At 42.8% G+C, this 25579-nt stretch overlaps 1 protein-coding gene across 8 annotated transcripts; it reads left to right on the top strand.

Moving 5' to 3' along the window:
- The first annotated feature begins 1005 nt into the window (after positions 1–1005).
- On the top strand, positions 1006–25316 carry trip12 (thyroid hormone receptor interactor 12). 8 transcript variants are annotated; one of them, XM_076099835.1, is made up of 42 exons: positions 1006–1162; positions 4292–4438; positions 4859–4984; positions 5215–6002; positions 9370–9475; positions 11220–11356; positions 11583–11666; positions 11847–11942; positions 12030–12181; positions 12286–12321; positions 12429–12524; positions 12630–12722; positions 12820–12981; positions 13342–13410; positions 13539–13704; positions 14908–15025; positions 15176–15332; positions 15732–15801; positions 16154–16382; positions 16559–16677; positions 16873–17080; positions 17388–17488; positions 17631–17805; positions 17939–18080; positions 18205–18396; positions 18484–18641; positions 18769–18926; positions 19100–19173; positions 19305–19504; positions 19916–20043; positions 20148–20299; positions 20413–20555; positions 20706–20862; positions 21052–21150; positions 21259–21373; positions 21659–21813; positions 22055–22219; positions 22340–22504; positions 22615–22728; positions 22866–22960; positions 23081–23184; positions 23790–25316. In XM_076099835.1, exons 2-42 carry the CDS (start codon positions 4341–4343, stop codon positions 23984–23986), a joined length of 6099 nt encoding a protein of 2032 aa, XP_075955950.1. In that variant the 5' UTR covers positions 1006–1162; positions 4292–4340; the 3' UTR covers positions 23987–25316. The 8 variants fall into 8 exon arrangements, with proteins under 8 accessions (XP_075955950.1, XP_075955951.1, XP_075955949.1 ...); XM_076099836.1 differs by having other exon boundaries at positions 15729–15801; positions 18490–18641; XM_076099834.1 differs by having other exon boundaries at positions 15729–15801.
- The last annotated feature ends 263 nt before the right edge of the window (positions 25317–25579 follow it).

Here is a 25579-nt window from a genome sequence, read left to right as displayed (position 1 = left end):
TTCAGGCTACTGGACATTGAATTGGTTTCTATTCTGATGAAGAACCAACACTGTAGCATTTTCTGAAGTCGGAAATTGTCATGGGAAGTCTTCAGCTCTTTGTCAGTCAAGTCTCACAGAAATCGTCCATGATCTCAATAAAGTTAGAAAGAAATACACCGTGACGGCACAGTGAAGATATTATGACTTGATTTAATTCCAGGAAAAGCTTATATTGCACATGAATCCAAAATACAATTATGTATAATAATATCTGGAATAACAAATGACCTGAGGCATGATGGATTCTAACCCACTACAATATTTATTTTAAATATTCATTTTAAAATTGGTAACTATAATTTTGCCATCAATTCACTGTTTACCTTAACACTCAATTCAACTTGAAATGTAAAATGTTTCTGGAGTCTTTTTTTTGCCAGAAAGTAGTCTACCAAGTATAAATGAGAAGCCCAGCAAGGCATTATTTATAAGCTAGCTAGCTGTTAACGTTGTAGGTGAAAATTAAGCCCCAGTGACTCAACGTTATTCTTTGAGGCTCTGATCAATAAGTAGAAACTCCTACAAACACTCAACCTCAATATTGGTAATAAAAATCTTTTTGAGGAGGTGGACCCTGTAAGACGCCATTTTGGACGCACGATTGTTACCATGACAACTGAAATAACATTATTTATTTTATTTAACTGTATTGGAAACACTGTGCTGGATTTAACGTCATGTGGGTTGATGAGAAGCATTATTGTTGGACATCAGATTATTTTATAGTTGTATGTTTTTAAAGGTGTTTGTGTGTGTATGGGGGGGGGGGGGGGGTCACGACCCAGCGGATTGATACAAGCTAATGTCACCAATGACTTAAGATTTGCAGTCGTTATATTTGAATACCAACAAAAATACAGCGCATTTTGTCTGAATACTTTTTAGCCGTATATTTAAAGAGCAAAACACAGCGCTCGCGGCGGCATCGTTGGCTAAAAAACCAAGCAGATGCTGCAAGCTGAAAATCAGCAGTAGACTTAACTAGTCCCTCAGCGGATGAATCACGCGGATGTATATTGCAGTTGTAGGCCCCCTCAGCTGATGTGAAACTAGCAGGGGTAGAGAGAGAAAAGAGGAGCTGGTGCACTGTCTGTTACAACTACAACACTGGAACAAATAGGTAACAACATTATACAAAAGGTAGACATTTTCAGTGACATCTCGGCCAACAGTCACTCGGACCTTCGAGATTATTCAATATCGAAAAACATCGGAGGAATTATGACTCAGTGTTGCGAAAATATCTCGAATCCCGTTCCTGCTTTCCTGTTTTTTTGTGTCTAAAAGGTATCAGAGGCCATTTCTTTTTTTGCTAGCTAGCGTTAACGTGCTAGCTGCTAGCTAGACAAATTGTTAATATATTGACAAAATGTTATAAAATTGTTCCCAGAAAGGCTGAATCCGTGTGTCGTAACGAGGCTGTTGTTTGTCAAAGGAATCCCATTAGCATTCTGTCGAGCTGGCAAAGCGTTAGCTAGCGACAACAAGGCTCGCTAATATTAATTAGTTCGCATGCCAAGGTTAGCTGGTAATAGCAATAATGCTCTTGTTTGATTTGACAACGCTAAACGTCATCTACGTAACTGCCCGGCAGTAGCTAATTCGGTTTTGCTAAGGTCAGTAATTTTTTTGTCAGCCGGACAGCTATCTTCACTAATTAACAATAAGTAACAATAGCTTCCCAAGCTAACAGCCAAGTGTTTATATTTGTCAGCCTACTGTTCGCGAGTGAATCGTCATTGACTAAACATTCGCTATCTTATTTGGATAAGCTAGCATTAGCTTGCTAATAGTTAGCATCGATACTTGTTATTCATGCCAAGATAGGCTACTTAGCTGAATTAGATTCTTGGCGTTAATTTGTCCCTTTTTACCGAACTAGGAAGTATATACTTTGTTGACACGTTGCTTGTTAGTAGCCAGCTTGTTTCTGTCTGGCTAAAATTAGCTACAACGCTAGCCAGCGCAGAAGCAGGCATTGGCCTTAAATCAGCTTAGAAAACAAGTGATCCCCATAGCTAGCTAACGTTAGCTAGCTATACTTGTGTACTCAACATTCGTTTGACAGTTCCTAAAAGAGTGATTCTTGGATGTGGCCAGTTACCAAACGACTTGACAGTTGTGTATTATTGACTTTATCATCTCATCGAACCGTACAGAAGGTGAGCTAACTTGCGTGCGAGGCATATATGTTTTTTTTTTTTCTTCAAACTTGATCGACAGCCAAACACAGACCAGTGTGTCATGGCAGTCAGAATACCAAGTTAGCTTATAGCCTGTTAGCTATATTACGTTAACGTTAAACCGCTTGCGACAGACGGACCTGCTGATGCTGCCATTTTCGATGTTTAATTTGGGTTAACTTAAGCTAACGGTTACTGGTCTTGACTGTTGAATAAAAACAATGACCGTTTCAAACCACAACAAGGTAGCTTTTAGCTATTCTAATGTGTCAATGCGTTTACTTTGGGGGCTAAAGACAGACAGACCGGTACCGTTACGCCGACTACGCATTTCCATGTAACCACTGTTGGCCAACGTAACTTTAACTAACGAGTCTCCGGTGTGTGCTTTCTAGCCTTTTCGCATTTTCCTGTCGTAAAAGTGAAGATTCAGCGGGACAATTTTCGCTTTTGGGGATTTTACACGTATTCTACTAAGCCACTGTCAAAATGCATGGGACTTAGCTAAGACGTGAGTGGCTAAACATGCTAACGTGAATCGGTGGTGATAGAGAACTACGTCAGAAATGTAGGCCTCTGTAAATCATGGGTGTAAATTTGGAAACTGACTTGCTTGTTTTAATGGTGTAGTGTAATAAACGTCCTACCGGCGAGTGTTACGAGCAGCCGATCATCTGATGTGCTTAACTAATCACATTATACGCGAGTGTGGTGCACCAGTTGTCAGAAGGGACGAATAAACAAAGACGAGGATGCACTGTCAGTGAAGGCCTAAAATGGCCCTGTGAGCTTGCCAAGTGTGGCGTATGTTATTATCAGTGATATCGTGATTTAAACCATAACGAAATGGGTTGATTAGTAATCTTTATTTTTCTGGATGAAAGAAAAGTATTTAGGTTGCAAATCATTAGTCATTGTCTATGACTTGATTACATCATTCAGCTGTGTGTGTGTGTGTGTGTGTGTGTGTTCAAAATATATAAATCACTCCCGTTATCAGTACCCTCGTGTTATTGACTGATGATAATTACATATAAATTAGACATTTTCTTTCACACCCTGACGAAAATGATTACTACAACCTACTCCATCAACCAGCTCTGTTGGTCAGGTATCTAAATGTAATGGTCATTTAAAGAATATCAACAACTGTTCATTTTCAAAAGGATTTTGAGTTTGAATTGTTTTTGTGGTTTATTTGATTTGCATTTTGCCCAATGGTAGGTTTATTTCAATTTGACTGATCTTTTTGTATTATTGCTCAAACAAATTTGTGGTTAGTGTATTAATAATATATAGGGATTTTTATGATGATGGTTATCTGGTGAATTTATGCCAGTTGTCCCTCCTGTCAACGGCCTAAACGTACAAATGTATGTACATTTAAAAAAATGCAAGTTAAGTATACTTGTGGTTAGTATGATTGGCAGTCCAAAACAAACTCTACTCATTATACAAAACGGTTGAACTTCTTTATGATGTGCCGTCTCTTAAAACCATTATATTCTGATTTGATATACACTCGTAATAGTTGATGTTTAAAGGTCATTTAGTGGTTTACTGTAAGTGGTTCATATAAATACACATTTAGTTGCAGATGGGAGAGTGAGATGGTGCTTGGAACAGAAACTGAGCTGTGTGGATCTCTAGTTTTTGTTTTTCAGGAAACAGTCACTTAATGAAATATTTTTTATCATAGAAAAACTATCCTACAATAGTTACTGTATCAGCTGAGTTGTCTGGTCCCTTGCTTTTGATCTTTGTGGCAGCCTGTTTTTGTGGCTAAATGACAAGTGGTGTCAGTGATAAGATTTGTCAGTAGTTTTCTGCTTGGAGTTTGTATCCTGTGACATACAATCTTAGGAAAATTGATGAGACAGTCGTTCCCCTGATCATCTCAAATGGGCTAGAGAGGTGATCTTAATGGTACAAACGCTCAATCAGCTGTCACCCACAGCACAGCAACTCATTTTATACCACAGATAACGCAGTGGTCGTTGGAAAGATTAGATAAAAGCCATTGCATTTTGCTGGTATTCTTATGTTCTTCCTCTCTTTTGTTGCAGTGAATGGTAGTATCTAGAAAGGGTATGTCCCTTCAGGAGAGAGGTGCCAATGTCCAACCGGCCTAATTCCAATCCAGGGGGGTCACTGCGCCGTTCACAGAGGAACACTGCTGCGGCCCAGCCACAAGACCATACAGTCGCAGGAAGGTGAGTCTTTAGTTTAAATCTCAATTCAAAGTAAGAGGCCGTTATCATGGTTTGTGGGGAACATTAGTTTGGGTTTTCTTAAAATAATGAGGTTTGTTTTAGTAGAGGAATATAGGTACTTAGTTCATGGGTGGTGTTTTCCTGCAGTCAATTTGAATTTCAACTTAATGCAAAATGTTTATACTGGCCTGTTTGATCAGACTGGAAGCTTATCTTGTGTTCTTTTAGCGTAGTAAAATGATGATTAACTCTTGTTTAGCTGTTTTTCTTGCTCCTCCAGATGTGTTAACGTAAGAGGTTATACAGTCAATGTCAGCAAAAATTATTTGCGGACTGATCGAGGCTCTTTCTTTTTTTTTAAATGTGGCTTAATTACAGAAACCCACGATATCCTTTGCTCTTTAATTTCCAACCTTACAGGTTGCAGTCAGAGCAGATAAAACATAAAGCGAATTCCCCACCTGAAAGTAGAAGACCTAATTCTAAGGCTTCCAAAGCCTCAGCCAGCTCAGCCACTGGCCAGTCCAGAGGCCACAGCTCAAGAAGGTACCCCTCCTCTCTACTTGGTGCTTATTGTGTGTGTGAATGTAGGGTTTGTACATTATTCAAGTGTCATACTAAGTAAAATTCACAATGAAGACAAACATACAGTATTGTACACGTTTTGGGTTTTGTTCTAAATCTGAATGAGTACAATGAATGTGGCGTGTAATTAAATCACTTTTCACAGTTTGAGGAGTTTTATAAGATAATGTTTTTGTTGTCCCTCTTGGCAGAAGCGGTCTTACTCTGTCCGTGGCTTCATTTGTGTTGCAAGACGAGCCAGAGGCTGCTGGGACATCTGAGCAAGAACGACCCAGCCACCAGTCAAAAAGCGAAGGCGCCCGTGGGCTTAAGCGTAGTGAGGCTCCTGATCAAATCAGCACCTTTGCACCGACCCCTGCCAAGAAGTCCAAATCGCTCCCACCGCCCAGAGACAATACCTCAGAGACCAAGAAAGGCCCGGCTAAGTCCAAGAAGAGGCCACTTGCTTCAGAGGTACCTGCATTGTCAGGTCGAGGCCAGAGTAAGAAGAGCGGGGCCGCTGGGGCCTCACCAATCCAGAAACGGAAGAAAGCGGACTCCCTCCCCGGTCTAAGTAGCGCCGCTGGGTCCCTCCCCAATCGTACCGAGGGCAGAACTGCAAAACCCACCAAGCTGGCGTCTAAATCAGCCGCCTCAGCCAAAGCTGGGTGTAGCAACGTGACGGACTCCTCCTCCTCTGCCTCCACCTCTTCCTCTTCCTCCACCACAGGCCCCAACAGCGCCACCACGCAGGGTGCCCGAGTCAAACAGGGAAAAGATCAGACCAAGGCACGACGCTCTCGCTCCGCCTCAAGCCCCTCCCCTCGCCGTAGTACCCGAGACAAGGAGCAGGCTAAAACCGCCAGCTCTTCAAAGTTTGAGTGGGCAGCGCGCTTCAACCCCAAAGTCAACCTGCCAAAACCCAAACTGTCCTTGCCCGGATCCTCCAAGACTGAGACCTCCAAACCTGGGCCATCAGGATTACAAGCTAAACTAGCAAGTGAGTCACATTACCTGTGTATGGAGCCCTTCTGTGGGTACTAGAAATGCTCCTTTTACTCCACAGTCTGAGGCGATCTCTCTTTTACAGCATGCTGCGAGGGAAGGGTTTGTTTTATTGGGCTTCTAATTGTATAAAATGATTGAGGGGTCAGCACATTGTTTTTGCGTGCTTGAACGGAGGTTATAACTAAATGTCACATGACATGTGATCTAAGCAGCATCACGGCATCAACTAAAAAAACCTTACTCTTAACCTTTGGGAGCTAGTATATTTGGTGTAACTGCTGCTTTTTTGATATACATTACATCATACCTCCACCACAGAGGTAAACTATGCAGATAAATGCTTTACTCCTAGAAATAAAATTGGCAAATAAAGTAAATATAGTTCATTATATAGGGAATCATTTTGGACACAGCCAAAACCTTTTAATCCAGACATCTGTCCTAATTTATATGATGAACATGCATCATGTATAAATGCAGTTGGTAACACTGCCTACAATATTGCATGTGTGTCTTAAATTACTTGTCTAGCTCACATGTAGTGAGTGTGGGCTTCACTGAGCGGTTCAACTGGTTCAGATTTCAGACTTAAGTACCAGTAGCCTGACATTGGAGAATAGCTAATTGCATAAATACGGCTGGTCACTCAATAAAATAGTCTTCATGGTGTTATTTATATAGTCTAATGCCGACCATTAATCCACGGGCCGCACTGATGAATACTGTTGGTGTAGAAATCCTGAGTGATGTAAATATGTTCCAACAACATTTTCCGATACCAACTCTGATACCTGAACTTGCACATCAGACCATGCCGTGTACCTTTCTGTTAAAACACATCTCCATTTTACTGTTGGGAGTTTCCACTGTAAAATGTTGCCAATTTTTCAAGCTCTGACTAGTGTTCCACTCTTTGCTAGCTTAAGAGATGTGAAGGAAGTAAGATGGCCGCTCGTTAGTTCCTTCTATCATCGATTTCCGAGCCGATGAAGGAAGTGGTTAACAAGTGAGCCAACTTGCTTCTTCCACATATCTGTTGAGTGTTCCACATGCAATCAGGTATGATGTACGACTCGTGTTGTTGCTCCTGTGTAGCATAAATGAGCTAATAAATGATATGATAACGTGATATCGGATTGATACATAGACTTGCATACTTACTTATACCCAATCCATCATTTTAGGCTGTATCGGAGGCATTTCTGATAATAGTACTGGAACAACGCTAGAGTTATGTTACAGTTTGTCTTTTAAGGTAGCAAGGGTTCAGGTGTTTCTACTTAAGGTAGCATTTTGATCTTTTTAAGATATTTTTGGGGTTATGCTTGGGGGTAATAATGAGCCATTAGTCCCCAGTGATTATCAGATAGAAGTTTTGCTTGAAATGCCCATCCCTTTCAACTGCGGCAGTGTGAATGCTTGGTAACATGACTGAATTATTTTAAAGAGAGAATGGGGAAATTGGTAAATAAGTTAAGGATTTCTTTTCCTCCCTGTCTGGTTGTTTTGTTTCATAGACAAAGAGCTGATAGTGTTGTGTATATTTTGTGGGGGGAAATAAACAGAAACCAGGTCATGAGTACCACCACAAAAATTAGCTGTTCTCTGGGACGGCAAAGGTTTAGCCCACATTTTCTCAGCATATCGCCAAAAGTAATCATGCGCTCAAGGTTTTTGGATATTATCGGAGCCCAGTTCCACCGATATCGATAGTTTGTAAAAACATCCTACCTGCGCCAATTAATTAGCCAAATGGATTAATCTCTCGACCTCTATTATAAATTCGCAACATAATCATTTTGTTATGGAAACGTTATATTTTTGTTGTTGCTCTCTGGTGGTGGAACTAGGTAATGGCAACAGTGTCTTTGTCATATACCATACTTGGTTCAGTAAAATCACACACAAGAAATAAGCCAAATGTATTTGATGCACCAGTGTTAAACACAAACTAAGCCAGGGGTCTTCAATTATAATTCAACCAGGTCCAGTTAGAGAGAATTTCCTCATGCAAAGGTCCGGTACATCAAATATATTGAATTAGCCAATAGTTGTATCAGATGTCAGAAAGCTACGGTGGCTCACAGGTAACGTAAAAAACCGCTATATGCCAGAGTTTGATTTGTCCCCTCTGGGCTACTGTAGAAACATGGTGGACTCGGTGCAGAGAACCCACTCCCTATGTAGACATAAAGGGCTCATCTTTAACAAACAAAACACACACACTGATTATTCGTTTCAGGTGATTTATACACTAATGAAAATAAAGTTATGAATATTAAATTCCATTTCTGCTTATAGATCTGCCAAAATACTGCACGCTAGCCCCTTTAAAGGGTATTATGATTTGATACCCATCCCTTATTAGAAGAGGACAACATTGCAGGACACTAGGTTAGATACACCGAGATATTACAGTAGATATTTGGTGGGTAAGCTGTTGAGGTCAGTGCGGGGTTAGTCTGTTCTAGATAGGTGAGGGGATAGGAACTGAGGCGGGCTCTGTGCCATGGGCCAAAATGGAGAGACCCCTCCTAAGTTGGCTTAGCTTGTTGGCCCAGCTTGTTGGCCCAGCAGCTGACCAGGGGTATGTCTGAGGGCAGGGACGAACTCTCACTGCTTCTGTCAAGAGGACAGCACTTCATATGTCTGCCTGCCTGCTTATATCTCTTAACACACATAGATTGCTACTTTCAGCTCTAATGGTGAGTAAGCGTTTACAATATTTGCCTGTGATCCAATGATTCTGTATGGCTTTACATTGCACAATATATTTTCGGTCATGTTGGGTTGGTGATGTTACAGACGCCTAAACAATATTTGCGATCGCATTGAATTAGCTCTTGATGGTTTTAGGTTTATTAGGTGTGTGCGTGTGTGGGATTAATGTTTTCCCTGGTATAAGGTCAAATGAAGTAGGAAAAAAAGGAAACGATAGTTTTTATATCTTTAATTCATTTGGTCTTAACTTTCTCAATGTTTATTTTTGTACTACTGCATTATGAGTCACAGATCTAGCATGAAGGTTGCCCTGTTATAGGACCATGGCTTGGGTTACTATTAATACCCATCTAGTCAGGGGCTCCAAACCGGCAACACTAGAGCCTTTACTATACGGAAAGGTAACACTCCGCATCAGTCTGTGACCAATAATCATGATATGGACGGATGTTTTCTGTTGTGGTACCACAATAAGACTGCTTACTCTCTAAAACTTGTTGTCTGTCATGGTTATTGTAGCTAAATGACAAATAGCACAATGGTTTTGATTTTATGTTTGTGTGTCAGAGGAACTTGCTGCCAGTGTTTTTTGCCCAGTCCACAGTTGGGTTATGTGTCGCCTTTTTTTTTCGCCGCAGGTTTGAGGAAATCCACTAAGAAGCGCAGCGAGTCTCCTCCAGCAGAGCTCCCCAGCTTTCGGCGGAGCACACGCCAGAAGACCACGGGCTCCTGTGCCAGCACCAGGTACAGACCACAGCAATGACCTCATGTTCACTGGAGTATATTGATGCCTTGAATTTAGGAGTCTAAAGCTTCATGATTGGTGCTCACCAGTGAGTTTAAGCAACATCAACCCGCTGAACTCGGGTCGAGTGCGTTTACAGCCATGTTCCTTAGCTTGCAGTCTTCTTCTGTCTTTACTGGCGCATTGCATCATTTCTTGGTGTGTTGCCACCAGGTGGTAACACTATTCACTATTCCACTGATCTACAGGGGTAGATCAGTGGAATAGGACTATGAATTACATCTCCCGCATGCATGCGTGTGCATGCTTTTGCACATGAGCAAGAGGACAGGACAGAACAGGGACCCCTTCAAAGAAAAACCTCCATAGCAGTCAAAAACTCTCCAGGGAACCTGTGAGCTTTGTTTGACCCGGCAACGGTAGCCTTTGCTTATGGTGAAGAGACACTGAAAGCTCTATGACCAGGGTAGGAAATTTACATATTTTTAGGGGGCAACTTTTGTCCCCACTGACTGAAATCCAGGGGCATTTAAAAGAAAATTGGGGGCACTTTTTGAAACTTGTGAAATAACATTTAACCTTTGTTCAAAATAATAAATATACTTATTTAGGCTTACAGTATATGATCAATTGTCATCAAATGGCAATAATAAGACTATTAGGCAGTAATCTACAGATTCAAAGTGTTTTCTTAGATTTTTTTGAACAAAAAAAAAACAGAAAACATAAATCCTATTCAATTTTATTCTTATTTCTTTGTAGTTATTTATTGTTATTATAAAAAAAAATTTAAACAACTATTAACAATTATTAAGTCAACGATGCCTTGATTACATATACATCAGTCATTGTATGGAATTATTGAGGAAAAATATTTTTGTAGCACCTTAAACATTTCAAAAATGTGCCATTTGAAGGTACAAATTCAGTTCAGAGTTTTTGCTTAGTAAAATATCTTAATTGACTGTCAGTCAGGTATTATTCATTAGCAACCCTCAAATCAAAGAATAAAGACACTTTACGCACAATTTAGGTGTATTTTCCCTTTAACTCACGAGATGCAGGTAGCATCTTTTGTACTTAATGTGAATATAATTCATTTAATCAAATTTCCATTATGCAATATGTATACTTTGTTGGCATCTTATTCTGAAAACCGGATGTTCGTCTGAAGAAACCGGATGTTGTCTCACGTTAATCTTTCCGCTAACTTTCGAAGTCCTTCGCTCGCTCCCGATCTGTGCTGTTTTAATGCGTTTACCGTGAATTTCAGCATATAGGTGCACTAACATGCAAGAAGTGTCTGCTGAGTTGACCGCAGTCACAGGTCTGATGAAGAAGCGCTCCATTTATTTATTTGTTTAGAACGTTCGGTTCTTCACACACAAACAAACGCAACATCAGTCAAGGCGAAAATAAAAAACTTCAATGGCAACTGGACCGGGTCATATAGGCTACGATGTTTTTGACAAGTTCATTAAATTATCATTATTATTAGAGGAAATTATGGGGGCATTTTTTGTGTGTATGACGCAATGTATGATGTGAGCAATTCACCCTCTGTTTCCCATATAAAACCCTTCTTCCCCACTAAGGTGACGAAGCTGTTTCACAGAATAAGTAAGGGTATTGTTTAGATCATCTCGCTCTATCTGCTCTATATCCATTTGACTTAGAATGCACGTCCTCCTTTGTGATTACGCTGCTGTCACTCACACTGTCGCCCTGTTACTCGTATTACAGTCGGCGGGGCTCAGGCCTGGGCAAGCGCGGGGCAGCCGACGCTCGCCGCCAGGAGAAAATGGCCGACTCCGACAACAACCAGGATGGGGCCAACTCGTCAGCCGCTCGCACCGATGAGGCATCACAAGGGGCTTCAGGTACCCATCATGCCACCTATTCATTTCCTGTTTGGTAGGAGAGCGAATGATCAAAATGTTTCTACTAAACTTGTGTGGGAATTAAACTCGTTTAAGCCCACAGGGGTTTTTAAGCTTTTCCTCTATTTATTTATGAAATTCAGCCATCAACTTGAAAGACTAAGTTCTTTCTTTACTGTTTAACTTGTTCCACCGTGAAATCTGATTTGATATGTTCTGTGTCCAGCTTCAAGCTCAGTTGCCGGAGCAGTGGGCATGACCACCTCTGGAGAGAGTGAGTCGGATGACTCTGAAATGGGAAGGCTTCAAGGTACATTAACCACCCCCCCCCCCCCCCCCCCTCAGATTTTACATTCAATCGCTGCCGAGATTGACCATTTGTAGACTGTCACTTTGTGTCTGCATGAACGAATGTACGGGTGTTTCTGATCTTTAATGCTTTGGCTTTTGTATAGTAGCACTCTAAACTTTGCTGTTTTTGTGCCTATAGCCCTACTGGAGGCCAGGGGTCTCCCCCCACATCTTTTTGGGCCCCTGGGACCCCGGATGTCACAGCTGTTTCACAGGACCATCGGCAGTGGAGCGAGTGAGTACACTGCCGACCTACTCTTGATATCGGTGTTCCTAACGTTTGGTAAATAACCGATGAAACGTTCTGCCCCGCTGTCCACAGGCTCCAAGGCTCAGCAGTTACTGCAGGGCCTGCAGGCCACAGGTGACGAGTCTCAGCAGCTCCAAGCTGCCATTGAGATGTGCCAGCTGCTGGTGATGGGCAACGAGGAAACACTCGGTGGATTCCCGGTCAAGAGTGTGGTGCCCGCTTTGGTTAGTCTTACTTTGTTTGGTCATTAACCTCTCCAGTATGTATTGATATTTGACTTCCACTATTCTGATTCCATAGTAATAAAACTCAACTGTCTTTTTCACAGATCACACTGTTACAAATGGAGCATAACTTTGATATTGTGAGTATGAGGATCTTTTATCTCTGTAAATGTAGTCGTCTTTTATGTGAGTCATTCATTTTCCTAATGACACTGCTCGTTTGCATGCCTTTGATCCGTGCACACAGATGAATCACGCCTCTCGTGCACTCACATACATGATGGAGGCGCTCCCTCGATCCTCTGCTGTGGTGGTCGATGCTATTCCTGTCTTCCTGGAGAAGGTGAGACACCGTGCACTCCGTCTGTCCCTTATCGCTTGTTAATTCGCAGCGGTGGCTTTTTTTTTTTTGATATGCTAATGCCTTGTTTCACCTTCTTCTGTGCAGCTTCAGGTGATCCAGTTTATTGACGTAGCAGAGCAGGCCCTGACGGCCCTGGAGATGCTGTCAAGGCGACACAGCAAAGCCATTTTGCAGGCTGTAAGTGATTTTTTTTTTTTTTTTGCACACTCTGAAAACATCCCATCTCTGTTTGCCACAATTATATACAGCGATCATGTTATTTCTTCCCCTGCAGGGTGGGCTCGCTGACTGCCTCCTCTACCTGGAGTTCTTCAGCATCAATGCTCAGAGGAATGCTTTGGCCATCGCAGCCAACTGCTGCCAGAGCATCACGCCAGATGAGTTCCAATTTGTTGCGGATTCTCTGCCGCTGTTGACTCAGAGACTCACACACCAGGTGCGTTATTCAATTTCTCAATTTTCATCCATATTTAGTGTTTTCTGTGCAAAAGAAGTTAGAACTGCGTCTAGTTGTACGACAAGCTGAAAAAAACAGAGAAAAATATGCTTTTCTAATATATAACTGTATGCAAAGTGTTGCACTTAAAGTGTTTTTTTAGAGAAGTCGTACTACTGGTATAGTGTGTTGGTCAATCATTAGGAAATTAAACTTTTTAACTCAAAAATGTAGCTTTGCTACCGTTTATTCCTCCCCTGTATCATATCCTCAATACATTGTTCTTTAAATTGTTCTTCAGTCATTTGTTTCAGTGTAACCTGATTTACTAATAGCTATTTTCACTAACCTCTCTTTCAGGATAAAAAATCTGTCGAAAGCACTTGCCTCTGTTTCGCCAGACTGGTGGACAACTTTCAACATGAGGAGGTTTGTGCCTCAATGGTTTTTAAGGCTTAACACCACGTTTGCTGTTTTTGTGTTTGCCATTCCTGTGTTATCTCCTCCATTTGCCATCCAACTCCACCGCTCATGCGCATGTGTGTTTCAATCGACAGAACCTGCTGCAGGAGGTGGCGTCACGGGACCTGTTGACCAACATTCAGCAGCTGCTGGTAGTGACCCCTCCGGTGCTCAGCTCGGGGATGTTTATCATGGTTGTGCGCATGTTTTCCTTGATGTGCTCCAACTGCCCCTGCCTGGCAGTCCAGCTTATGAAACAGAGTGAGTAACACACACTAGGTCACACCCTTGCCACTCACTTATGCTGTCATGCATATTTTTATACATTGGTACTGTATGTACTCACGACACTTATACTTAATGAATGAGATAGTTACTAGCTGGTGCAGCCTGATAAATATTTTGCAGGGGGGAAAAGGAAGTGTGGAATAGCAAAGGAAACTGTATTTAGTCCATGTTTCAAAATATTAAAAATGTAACGCCCACTTAATTATGCTAACCGTTACTTAGCCCCCATTGTCTTATCAAACACTGGTAATTATCAAAATGGTTATTAAAGACCCTAAAAGTGCCGATGGAACACCAATGTCCCTCTCACGGTCAGGTTGATCTCGCTGTCGATCAATGAACAAACTGAACAATCACAAGTGGTTCTAACCCCTTTTTGTGTGTTATAGCAATCCAATCAACACTTGAGCATCAATTTGATTGTGTCCAATTCTCCCTAAAGGGAAATTAGACTGAAATTAGAAGATCGGCAGTTCGATCCCCGACTCCGCTAGTCCGTGTCCTTGGGCAAGACACTTAACCCCAGATTGCCCCTCTGTGCCTGTGGTGTGTGAATGTTAGTCTGATGGGCAGGTACCTTGCAAGGTAGCCCCTACAACATGTGAATGATGTGCAGTGTTAAATGCTGTAAAAGCGCTGTACAAGTACAACTCTATTTACTTAATAACTGCCTCTTATTAATTGGTTTTGAAGCTTTAGTGAACTATTCACATTATAGGTGCCCTGACCCTTACGAAGTCAGAAAGTAAACGTACACCGATTAGTTGTGTTACTGTTTATGAGCTAATGCATTTGACACCTTCACAATCTTAGTAAAATGCATTTTGTACCATATTTCAGGAAAACGTGTGGTTTGTGATGAGGATCCATGACAGTACAAAATGTAGCTTGTAGCTAGCTGACACTTATCAACTGACCTGTATTTGTGTGTGCAGGTGCACATGCTATACTGCACCTCAAAACATTTTCAACTTGAGCAGATAAATCTTTGCCTCCATTTTAACCTTCTAGACCGTATTCACGTCGGTTCACATCAACTCGCATCTCATTGGCTGCCTCTAAAATTAGCTTAGCATTGAGTCTCAACTGCCTTTAGGAGAAGTGAAAGAATATTACGTGTTAAAGGTGCAACGGGGCAGCTAACAGAAATGTTTTTGTGTTAACTTTTTCTCACAGACATCGCAGAAACTCTGCGTTTCCTGTTGTGTGGTGCATCAAACGGCAGCTGCCAGGAACAAATCGAGCTGGTACCCCGGAGCCCCCAGGAGCTGTATGAACTGACCTCACTGATATGGTAACATCTATTAGCCTGACTTCTTTTCAGCATGTTATGTTTTGAGATCATGCAGGGCAATACGGCAAAAATATTGCAATTTGCATGATGGTTAAACTGAATTAGATCAAATGTCGTAGCCTTCTCAAACAGCTCTTCTTCTTCTTCCAGCGAGCTGATGCCCTGCCTGCCCAGAGAGGGCATCTTTGCGGTCGATGTGATGCTGAAGAAGGGCAGCGCCCAGACGACGGAGGGAGCGATCTGGCAGTGGAGGGATGACCGTGGACTGTGGCACCCTTACAACCGCATTGACAGCCGCATCATTGAGGTATGAGTGCATCACCCACATTCTGTATTAATGATCTGAAATCATAATAGCTGGAGATATACATAGTGATATGTTGTATTTCAATCATCATCAGTATTTTTGGTCAGTCATTCTGGACCTCGTCGCACTACAAGTTAATTATCTGACTGATGAATAATGGATTTAATCAATTAAAATGTTGCATCACAGTACTTGACAACATCCAGTCTTATTTACAGTGCGTCATCCTCTCTCAATACATTTACACACACACAAATATTTGGGGCTTCCCCGTATGGAAAACTGATGTTGGGTGGTGATTATCTTGCCCTGCAGACAGCACACCAGAACGGGGAGGATGAGATCAGCTTGTCAACCCTGGGCCGTGTGTACACAATTGACTTTAACTCTATGCAGCAGATTAATGAAGACACAGGAACAGCACGTGGTATCCAGAGGAAACCCAATCCTCTTGCCAACCCTAACACAGGTAATACAGACCTTTTCAAATACCATTTGTGTGAAGATGACAGTGCATAGCATTATGTGATAACATAAGAGGAACCAGAAACGCTCACCGTCGGGGCCCGATGTCTTGAATGTTTTGTAGCCTGCTCTACTGAGTACGATGGCGACTGTAATCGACTTGGAGTCACAACAGTGACTCGGTTTCATGGCAAAAAAAAAAGTGGAAAAGAGAATGAATTGTTAATTACAGTAATTAGTTGTGATTTTATGATCAGGTAAATCACCATACATTTACTGCGTGCAAGTCAGTGGAATTGTGTCACCAAATTCTGTGTGGTGGAGATGAGCCTGACCTGTTCGCTGTCTTTCTCCAGGGAGTCACCAGGAGGTTCGTCGAGAGGATGCACGAGCCCAGTTAATGAAGGACGACCCTGAGCTGGCAAAGTGCTTCATCAAAACCCTGTTCGGGGTCTTGTATGAGGTGTACAGCTCGTCGGCCGGCCCTGCTGTCAGACACAAGTGCCTTAGAGCAATCCTCAGGATCATCTACTTTGCTGACGCAGAGCTGCTGAAGGATGTGCTGAGGAACCATGCTGTGTCCAGGTATCCGTTCACTGGTGGATTACTGTTAACATTGACATTAAAACCAGTTCAGAGGGTTGCCTTAAATGAAGTTAATAACCTTGTAGTATTTCTAAGGCACTAGGAAGTTACTGGTGTAAGTCTTTGAGTTGAAAGTAACGTGACTTTAATCAATTTTTTTTTTTTTATTTCTACAGTCACATTGCCTCCATGCTATCCAGCCAGGACCTGAAGATTGTAGTGGGTTCTCTTCAGATGGCTGACATCCTCATGCAGAAGCTGCCGGATGTCTTCAGTGTCTACTTTAGAAGAGAAGGTAGCGTATAATCCAATGGAAAAACTCAAATCCTCTACGTGACAGTTACAGATACATGACAAACACGCTTTGAAGGTGCAGAAGACTCACATCCGCTGCTACAACTCCATCCTAAGGCAAACACTGTGTTGCTGTGTATTGTGCTATTGTTTTGAAGGATTTATACAATTTCTGTCCCTCTGCTTTCTCTCCCAGGTGTGATGCACCAGGTGAAGAACCTGTCAGAAACTGAGAGCTTTCTCGTCACTAGTCCCCCAAAGGCTTGCCCTAGTAGTACTGCCAGTTTGTGCACCACCACCATCAGCACTGCATCCACCACATCTGCGAACAATGCAACTCCTGATCTGGGCTCACCCAGCTTCCAGCACAGCATGGACGACTCACTGGACCTCAGCCCACAGGGGTGAGTGTGTGGCTTCGGTTTGCCGGTTTACAGACTTATTTAAAAAAAAATGTTTCTAGTACAGGCTACGGTGCTAGTGTCCACACTGGAAACTATCCTCATTAACACAACATGCATTTGCATCCTGTGTTGAATCACCCAAAAACAGTTTTTAAACAGTTTTATTGCCTGACAATTAGCTCCACTCGTTCACTTGAATATAGTAAATGACGTGCATTGCTTAATAAGTACACAAATGTCTGATATGCTCAATGTATACTGATGTCTCTCCAAGAGGGTTATAGTAATTACTTTCTCCTCCATCAAGGCGGTTAAGTGATGTCCTGAAGAGGAAACGGCTTCCTAAAAGAGGGCCCAGGAGGCCCAAGTACTCTCCCCCAAGAGATGATGATAAAGTCGACAATCAGGGTGAGTTAAAGTGTTACTGTCCCTGTGTATGTGTGATGTTTAAACATCCCCACTAGGCGCTTTTTAAATACTATTTTGTGGACTTTGATATATTTTTAACCCATGGATAACCCTCCTAATCTACCTTTTGGGTTATTTACAGCCAAGAGCCCTACCAGTACTCAGTCACCCAAATCATCCTTTTTGGCCAGTCTTAATCCCAAGACCTGGGGCAAGCTGGGAGCCCAGACCAACAATGCCAACTCTGAGCCCTCACGCACAGCGGGAGTGAGTGGCCTGGCAAGGGCACCGCCCAAGGACTCAATTTCTAATAACCGGTACGATGTTGAGAGTTTCCACTCCGGTGTTATTCAAATTGTGCTCTTTTTCTTGTAATGTCAAGTGCCAGTGATTATGAGGGTAATATGCGTTTACTCTATGTAATCGGTGAATTGTTTTTGGGTTTTGTAGAGACAAAATAAAAGCCTGGATCAAGGAACAGGCGAGTAAGTTTGTGGAGCGCTACTTCAATTCTGAAAATGTGGATGGCAGCAACCCTGCACTGAATGTACTCCAGAGACTTTGCACAGCCACTGAGCAGCTCAACCTGCAGGTAACGCATCCACGCATAAGATGATAACATTCACTACAAACTTAAGGATATGCATGGTTGTTTTAGATGTTGTCCTTTAAGTTGAAATTGAAATCTGATGATGTGTTTTGTTCCCGTTTCCCAGCTTGACGGTGGTTTGGAGTGCCTGGTGGAGATCTCCAGTATTGTCTCAGAATCTGACGTGTCGTCTTTTGAGATCCAGCACAGCGGGCTGGTGAAGCAGCTCCTGGTCTACCTGACCTCCAACACCGACAGGGACTTGCTGAGCCGCGACGTGCGGCTCAAGAGGTTCCTCCACGTGTTCGCTAGCTGTCCGGTGAGAAACTAGAATACATTTGAAAGAATTTCATGACTTTTGCAGTCTAGATATTCAGAATTTGATTTTGTTCGTCTCTCGTTTGAGTTGCAGGTTCAAGGAACGGAGCTTGTAGGTCGTCTGGACCCGACCGAGAACGGCCCGTATCTGGCACTGGTGCACAAAATGAACAGCTGCCTGAGCCAAATGGAGCAGTTCCCTGTCAAAGTGCACGATTTCCCCAGTGGCAACGGCAATGGCAGCAGGTCTGTGGCTTTATTTTTTTTAAATGTTTTGATCAAAATAACTTTATATTAAAAACACGTTTGATCGGTTATGAAACTGTATGGTTTGATATACGTTTAAAACCTGTTTCCAAATGCATCTTTCCAGGGGCTCTCAGGCACTGAAGTTCTTCAACACACATCAGCTGAAGTGTCAGCTGCAGAGACACCCAGATTGCACTAACGTTAAGCAGTGGAAAGGCGGCCCTGTGAAGATAGACCCCCTGGCCCTGGTGCAAGCCATTGAGAGATATCTCGTTGTGAGAGGTGAGGGACTGTAGTAGATTACCATGTGCCTCCTGTGATACACCATCAACCGGGGATTCCCTTACGGCACCTGTTTTTCCTCCACATTCTCCAAATGCCCAAAACGTTTTCATTCAGTGTTCCATAAAGTGTTTCTTTAGCTGGGTTGATAACTGGAAATCTTGTTTGTACAGGTTACGGCCGAATCAGAGAAGAGGATGAAGACAGCGATGACGACGGTTCAGATGATGAAATCGATGAATCCCTGGTACGTGATACCGTTAATGCCAAATAAGCCACATTTTTCAATCATACACCCGGAATCCTATTGACAGCGAAGTCCTGCAACCGCTTCAGTATTATCAATAAACCACATATGTTATTCATCGGTTACCACAGGCGGCGCAGTTCCTGAACTCTGGGAGTGTGCGTCACAGACTACAGTTCTACATCGGTGACCACCTGCTGCCGTACAACATGACCGTGTACCAGGCTGTACGGCAGTACAGTCTTCAAGCAGAGGAAGAAAGGGAGTCGACGGACGATGAGGCGAACCCACTTGGGCGAGCTGGCATCTGGACCAAAACGCACACAATATGGTAAAATGCTTCTTTTGTTTTTTTTCTTGCAGAGGTCTTCTGCCTCTAAATTTGTCTGTTTTGCATCTTCCAACTTTCTTAACCTTCACCGCCACTTTTAAAACAGAAGAGCACTGTTTTTTTGTTTTCTGAATGTCATTAGCCAGTCCTTGAAGGGTCAGAGAAATATAAACGATGTATCATCATTTACGCTAGTGGTGTCTCGCCATGCAGATTTATTTGACAAAGTTTTTTGAAATGCACTCTACAGCGCGGTGGAGAGTACACAGTAGGTGATTAACACACATACTCTCCAACAGTTGGAATTGCAAATGCTTATTGGCCTCAGTGCGTTTCCTCCTTGACATGTTCGTATACCGAGAGTCGTGTCACATGCTCGGAGACATAACGTCCCTTCTTACTTCCTGACAGGTATAAGCCCGTGAGAGAGGACGAGGACGGCAGCAAAGACGCTGTCGGTGGAAAGAGGGGTCGAGCACAGACTGCTCCCACCAAAACCTCGCCTCGCAACGCCAAGAAGCAGGATGAGCTGTGGCATGGTGGGAGCCTAACTATCTCATCGTGAAGGAAGCACATGTTTTGATCACACAGCTTCTGATCGTTTGTCTGAATCGTCACTACTGTTAATTCCTGTCTCTTCCAGATGGCGTGTGTCCCAGTGTCGTCAACCCCTTAGAGACGTACCTCACTTCGGAGCCTCCAGAGACCATAACCTTTGATGACCCCTCTTTAGAGGTCAACCTGCTGCTGAGGGTCATGCACTCCATCAGTAGATACTGGTTCTACTTGTACGACGTACGTCTCTGTCCTGAAGAATCATACGAGGAAGGCAGTGACTTGTAGTCACTTTGTTGTGCGTGTGTGTGGAAGTAACATGAAGATATGTAATATTTCTGGTTGTTTTGCAGAATGCCGTGTGTAAGGAAATCATGGCGACCAGTGAGTTCATCAACAGTAAGCTGACCGCCAAAGCTAACCGTCAGCTGCAAGACCCGCTGGTCATCATGACGGGGAACATCCCGACTTGGCTCATTGAGCTCGGAAAGACCTGGTAAATGTTTCATACTTGAGACCAAAAGGAGGAGTTGGAGTTTTATCTGTCACCTGTGTTCTTGGCTACAGAGTTAATATTGGTGTTGATTGTTGGCTAAAATGACTTGGTTCTAACAAACATTCTCTCTCTCTCTCTCTCTCTCTACAGTCCATTCTTCTTCCCTTTTGACACCCGGCAGATGTTGTTTTATGTAACTGCCTTCGATCGCGACAGAGCCATGCAGCGCTTACTGGACACAAACCCTGAGATCAACCAATCAGATTCTCAGGACAGCAGAGTTGCACCGCGTCTCGACAGGAAGAAGGTACAATGTTTTGTGTTCTATTGAACAGTTGTACTGGAAGCCATCTATTGAACACAGTGTGTCTCTGTATCTAAATGGCCTTTTTATGATTGTTTGGATCTTTTTCTTATTGAAATGTTAACATTTTGGTACCTATTTTTAAGGACAGCTCTTAAACTTAATTTCTTTCCTCCCTCGTCTTGTGTTCAGAGGACGATAAACCGCGACGAGCTGCTGAAACAGGCTGAGTCTGTTATGCAGGACCTGGGCAGCTCCAGGGCTATGTTGGAGATCCAATATGAGAACGAGGTATCTGTTATGTTAAAACCGGATGATGACTTTCACTTTGGTGCAATAAAATGCTTCTATTTATTTGGTTTTTATAGAAGTGATTCTAATCTTTTACTCTTCCTCCAGGTCGGCACAGGTCTTGGCCCCACTCTGGAGTTCTACGCTCTGGTGTCTCAGGAGCTCCAGCGGGCTGATCTCGGCCTGTGGAGGGGCGAAGAGGTCACACTGGCCAATCCTAAGGGTACGAACCTTCAGACTCACCGAGAATATGATGAAAGCATGTTGTGTTAGTGTTGGCTTTTACTTTTCACTCGCAACGTGAGACGCGGCCACAGTGGAATGTACTTATTCTAACTGAAGAGCTCTTTGTCCCGGACTGATCTTGTGTGTGATTGGTCAGACGTTTGTGATATTTCACTCTAAATATGATTGCACTAACTGTAGATTTAACTGCTTTGGTGCAAGTGTATATTTATATGAATATAGTGATTTTACTCTGACCATACTTGTGTCTCTGCCCCAACAGGAAGCCAAGAGGGAACTAAATACATGTTCAGCTCCAAAGGACTGTTTGCTGTTCCCTTCGGCAGGACAACCAAACCAGCACACATAGCCAAAATCAAAATGAAGTTCCGCTTCTTAGGAAAGCTGATGGCCAAAGCCATCATGGACTTCAGATTGGTAAGCACCTCTATTTTCTGTTCTATGTTTCTTAAATCCAGCAGTAAATTGATCTTATTTAGATCTGTTGCAGTCAAAGCTTTCAGGCATAATCAAGGTGTCTGCTGGCAGTCGGATACATTGTTGTTATTTGAAATATTAGTCCTAATATATCTTTCAGCATTGGAAACATTGCGTAGCTTTTCATGCACGTTTTCATTTGAACTGACTTTCTGAACCACTTTCTCGCTCCTTCTCCTAGCTGGACCTGCCTCTGGGGCTGCCGTTTTATAAGTGGATGCTCCGGCACGAGGTGTCCATCAGCTCCCATGACCTGGTGAACATTGACCCCGGTGTGGCGAAGTCCATCCAGCACTTGGAGGATATTATCCGCCAGAAGAAGAGGTTGGAACAGGACCGATCACAGGTGAAGCACGGCACAGAGGACTTCATGCAGAGTTTTCATGAAAGCATCTAAAAGGCCGTCATTAGTCTCCATTGCAGTCCTGAGATACAATATTTTTCTCTCTTTGTTTGTGTGCAACAGACGAGGGAGACCCTACAGCAGGCCCTGGAGAGCCTGAACATGAACGGTTGCTCAGTGGAAGACCTGAGTTTGGACTTCACTCTTCCAGGATTCCCGAACATTGAGCTGAAAAAGGGCGGCAAAGACTTTCCGGTCACAATCTACAACCTGGAGGAGTACCTCAGGGTATGTGAAAGTCTTTTCTCGCAAACAGTCACTGTTTCATACTTTTTGTCTGTCTTGGTATTGTTTCTCTTAAGGCTTATCTTTTCCGGTTTTCTCCTCTCTCCCTCCAGCTGGTGGTGTACTGGACTCTAAATGAAGGAGTGTCCAGACAGTTTGAGTCATTTAGGGAAGGCTTTGAATCAGTCTTCCCCCTGCATCACCTGCAGTATTTCTATCCAGAGGAGGTAGGCACATTTCATCTCAGTCCATCATCGCAACTGACAATATGATTCAGTCATTTACAGCTACATCAACTCTTGAACAAAAGTCAATAGAAATATTAGTTGGTCCACATGTTCCTTCATTGTCTCTCCTCTTGTAGCTCGACCAGTTGCTGTGCGGCAGTAAATCAGAGACGTGGGACGTCAAGACGTTGATGGAGTGCTGTCGACCGGACCACGGCTACACACATGACAGGTGAGACCAAGCTCTTTATTTATAATGGAGAACCATTAGATACGGGTGCAGACTGTCTGTCAAAGTAACTTTTGTCTCGAGACAAATGCTTGACGTGCGTTTCCTCCCGTGTTTTTGCAGCCGTGCCGTACGGTTCCTGTTCGACGTGCTGAGCAGCTTTGATGCCGAGCAGCAGAGACTCTTTCTGCAGTTTGTCACAGGAAGCCCCAGACTGCCTGTTGGTGGTGAGTGACCTCACAAACACTTGACATTAAGCTTTTTCAGCCTTTTGACAAGTAGTTGAGGTGTTCTACTACTTGCCCGATAGCCTAATCTGACTTAATGGAAAATGTAGGCCTACTTAAAAATAAATCAAATCAACAAGGATTTGGACAATTGGACACAAAAAAAAATCGGAATATCAAAATGTTATCTTTTTACTTTATTGTTATGTATAGGGTTTATTTGCATGAAAACACTTCAGCAAAACTACATTTTATAAGATTACATTTGAACGCCTCATGATATCGCTGTACTTTGCCTTCAACCAATACAAATTCTTACTGTTTGGAGCCTGAACGCACCATAATGTAACTAAATGCAACCTCTGTTAATGTTTGCTGTTAGCTCCGTTATAAGCAGGACTGTGTTAGAGAGGGACTCTGTCACTGTGATTACTTTGAGTAGCAAGCATGGGAATTACTGACGATACAATAGGCCTACATGTCTGATTAAGTTCATTGTTGGCTCCGTTATTTAGCCAATGACTGTGCTGCTAACGGCTAACGTTACCTAGCTCTCCTCATGTCTCTACTCTAACTTTGCCCGACATCTGGCTCTTGTGTCTCAGGTTTCCGGAGCCTGAATCCCCCTCTGACAATTGTGAGGAAGACATTCGAGTCAACAGAGAACCCGGATGACTTCCTCCCTTCGGTCATGACCTGTGTCAACTACCTGAAGCTGCCTGACTACTCCAGCATAGACATAATGCGAGAGAAACTGTTGATTGCGGCCCGTGAGGGCCAGCAGTCTTTCCACCTGTCCTGATCGCTCCACATCTCACATTCAAATGCCTTCTACAGCGACTGATGAAATCACGACTTCCTTCTTAGTTTTTTGTAACCACATACATCAAGGCTACATGTACAGCCTTCTTGTTAGAGAAAGCAGCTTGCAGAAAAATTAAGACTTTAAATATATATTTGCTGCCCCCGGTCTCTCAAAAAAACCATCAAAAAAAGAAAAAGTGGAAAAGTGTTCCATGACTCGCAGAACTTAAAATATAAAAAAGAGAGAGAGTAAAACTTATATCAGTAGTTGAGTAATGTTAAAAAAACATAAAAAAAACATCTGGGTGACATTTTAAATTGCATTGCTATGTGATATTTAAAAAAAAAAAAAAAAAAGGGATGTCTCCTCTCCAGAGTGGGGGACAACGTCACTGGACGTCAGGGAGGGGAGGGCGGGGGGGGGGGGGGAGGGGATCCATCGAGCAAGCTAGGTTTACTTTAGCTCCAAAGATCATTTGTACAGACAAATTTGCAGACTTTGCTCATTCTACACATTTGATAGAATAGCTCTTTGTTCTCATGTCTCTTCCTCTCAGTTCGTCTGTTCGCATTCTGTTCTGTATTATATTGACCCCAGTTTGTGTGTTGCATTTTGGTTCGGCTTTCCATCCCCATTCCCCCCCCCCCCCCCCCCGTGTGTTTGCTTCAAGTTGTGGAAAAAGGAGAGTTGCCGTTGGTTGAATGCGGGTAGTGATGAGCGTATATTATCTTTTTCTTTCTCTCCCCATGTTGAGATTGTGTTCTGGCCTCCTTTATAATAGAGCGCTTCAGCTCAAATGACGAGTTGTAACCAATGTGTTGAAATTTTGTTTTGCTCTTATTTTGATAGTTAGTGTCTTTCTGTTGGGCCCTACCGGATGTGTAGGGTTATCTTGGTAGACCAAGCTCTGAGCAACCCTCAACACATAATGTAGCTGGGCAAAAAAATATTTGGCTGGTCTCATTTTATCGTTTCATGGCCAGATAGCATTTCAAGTTCATTTACAGAATAAAGTTTATATGCAGTTTCACACCCTGTTTGAGGTGCGAATGTCCGCTTTACCCCTTTTTTTTTTTTTTTTTTTTTTTTTTTTTTTTAATTTTCTATATTGTCTTTATTTCTTGCTGTAGTTGATAATTATTATTTTCTTTGCACTGCTGGCTTGGAACAAACCGTGGTGTGCACCTGCAGTCATTGGCCAGGGGAGGGCGCCACTGTATGTTCTCCTGGCCCAATCGTTCATGTGCTGGTTTCTAAGATCTGCAATAATTTACTGCATCAGGTTCATGTTTTTACCTGAACATAAATAAAGTAACTGTTTGACTCATCTTTGTTCTTTTATTTATCCACCGCTGCACCGTGTCGCTCTAATGAATCCTTCACAGCTGGTTGAACTTTTTAGATACTGGACAGTTTTCAGTAAAGCTGGTCATTAAAGTGTTAACGATAATTCGGGCAAATCTCGATGCACTCTGTTCCTGAGCTGGACAGGATGAGGGGAGTGGCCATGGGAGAAGGTGACGAAGGTGATTTATTTCGACTCACCTGGAATGTTGCCCTTTAGGTCTCAGCAGGGTTTAAACTCGGCCT

Source organism: Anarhichas minor, unplaced genomic scaffold (assembly GCF_050575085.1).
Source record: "Anarhichas minor isolate MPS153535 unplaced genomic scaffold, ASM5057508v1 ptg000026l, whole genome shotgun sequence".
In the NCBI taxonomy this organism is placed as follows: domain Eukaryota; kingdom Metazoa; phylum Chordata; class Actinopteri; order Perciformes; family Anarhichadidae; genus Anarhichas; species Anarhichas minor.
The sequence above is the reverse complement of the archived record's forward strand: the minus strand, read 5'-3'. Positions and strand labels throughout refer to the sequence as shown.